General features: G+C 54.2%; 1 protein-coding gene across 1 annotated transcript; it reads right to left on the reverse strand.

The window, feature by feature from the left end:
• Positions 1-394: 394 nt before the first annotated feature.
• On the reverse strand, positions 395-1,501 carry LOC306914970 (urotensin-2 receptor; the record flags this gene model as incomplete). Its single annotated transcript, XM_079492212.1, has 1 exon — positions 395-1,501. The coding sequence occupies one exon, from the start codon at positions 1,499-1,501 to the stop codon at positions 395-397; it is 1,107 nt and encodes a 368-aa protein (XP_079348338.1).
• Positions 1,502-2,008: the final 507 nt, after the last annotated feature.

Raw genomic sequence — 2,008 nt, forward strand, 5'->3', positions numbered from 1 at the left:
TTGAATGTACATGTTTGTCTGATCTTTGAATTGCAGTAGCCTATAGTGGCTGCATGGGTTAGCTTTGAGTTAGGAAAGTGCATGCATGAGTTTACAATCATTATTTGAATGGATTTTTGACGAATTTGTTTGAATCATGTTTTATTTCTTTCGGTAATCTAAGGAATCCTGCAACACAGAATGCTAGAAATGATCGAACACAAGTTACTTAGTTGTGAAGTAGCTACACTGGCCTTTTACGCACAATTACGCACGAACAAAACGGCACATGTAGGCTACTGTAGGCCTACTGCTAGTCTGTTTGTTTGTATACGTCTGGTTTAGGCCTACCTGTTGCGGTTATCCCTACAGCAACCTCACGTCTTTCCCCCGCCGACGCGACATGCACTCACTGTCACTTCAGTGCCCCCATGACCAGGGTCTCGGAGTTGAACTCGAACTGGTTGCTGGTGGAGGAGGCGGACGACTTGTTCCCCCAGGAGTACAGGCTGGGCGGCCGCTGCTTGAACGAGGACGTGTAGCGGTAGAAGCTCCGGTGCCTGTTCTTCAGGTACTCGCGGTAGTTCTTGGTGAGCAGCGTGTAGAGGAACGGGTTGATGCAGCTGTTGGAGTAGGTGAGGCTCGCCACCAGGTAGTTGATGCACGTGTGCGTCTGCGAGGCCAGGTTCTTGAGCAGCGCGGCGTGGTAGAGCGGCAGCAGCTGCCAGATCCAGAAGGGCAGGAAGCACGCCCAGAAGACCAGCACGATGGTGAAGATCATGATCAGGACCTTCTGCTTCGGCGACTTCTTCTTCTTGCCCGCCCGGTTTATGACGACGCTGCGCTGGGACTCCAGATAGGTGCGCGCCAACTTTATGTACAGGTAGCCGATGACGAGCCCGGGCGCCATGATGCTGGTGCCGAACAGCACGGTCACGTAGACCTTGTAGGCGAGCGGCGACCAGGTGGGCGCGCACAGCCTCTTCACGCCGCCGTCCGGCGTGCCCTTGGTGGTCTGCGCCACCATCAGCAGCATGGGCACGGTGAGCAGCAGCGACAGGAGCCACACGCCCCACGCCAGCGCCTTGCGGTAGCTCTTGGAGCGGCGCACGGAGTCCAGCGGCTTGGTCACGGCCAGGTAGCGCTCGGCGCACATCACCGTGAGCGTAAAGATGCTCGCGTGCATGGTCAGCAGGTCCAGGCTGAGCAGGACGCGGCAGCCCGCGTCGCCGAAGTACCAGTCCTTGAGGAAGTACGTGGCCACCACGAACGGGATGGTGGAGAGGTAGAGTAGGTCCGCCAGCGCCAGGTTGATGATGGAGATGTACATGGCCGTGGCGAAGCGGATGGAGTGGCACATCACCACCAGCGTGTACACGTTCCCCGACACGCCGACGATGTACACCACGGAGAGAAGCGTGCCGAACGTGGAGGTGATGATCAGCTCCTGGTCGCCGCCGCTGCTGCTGCTGGCCGGCCGATGAGGCGGGCTGCTGTTCGGATGAATAGACTTGTTATTCATTTTTGCTTCGGGCGTGCTGTGGTTTATTTCCTCGCGTAAATGTAGTCCTATTTCCCCGACAACGCTGTGCTGCTGCTGCTGCTCGTTCCTTTCATGCAGAAGTTTGTTTGTGAAGAATCAATGGATGAATCAAAAGACGGGCGCGGGCATACAGCGACGCGCGGCGCACCGTACCGTACCGGCACAGGTTCAGTGCATGGTTGGTCCTGACGGCGCGCAGCTTATCTCTCTGTCTCTCTCTGCTCGCTGCCGATGGTCTGTATAGTGTAGTCTAGTGTATCCTCCTGACGTCAACACACACACTTCAACATCACTTAAAAGAGAGTTGCAAAGAGACGTGCAGGTGACTTTGCATCATGGTATTCAATAATCAAAGGTTTAGATTTGAACAATGATCTGTTCATTATAATTGCCAATTTGCCATATTTTATGTGCAGCAGTTCTATTTAAATTCAACAATGTCCTAAAGTCACAATAACAGACACAACACTCATCCACTCTGGATAA

The sequence above is a fragment of the Electrona antarctica genome, assembly GCF_951216825.1.
Source record: "Electrona antarctica genome assembly, chromosome: 22".
In the NCBI taxonomy this organism is placed as follows: Eukaryota; Metazoa; Chordata; class Actinopteri; order Myctophiformes; family Myctophidae; genus Electrona; species Electrona antarctica.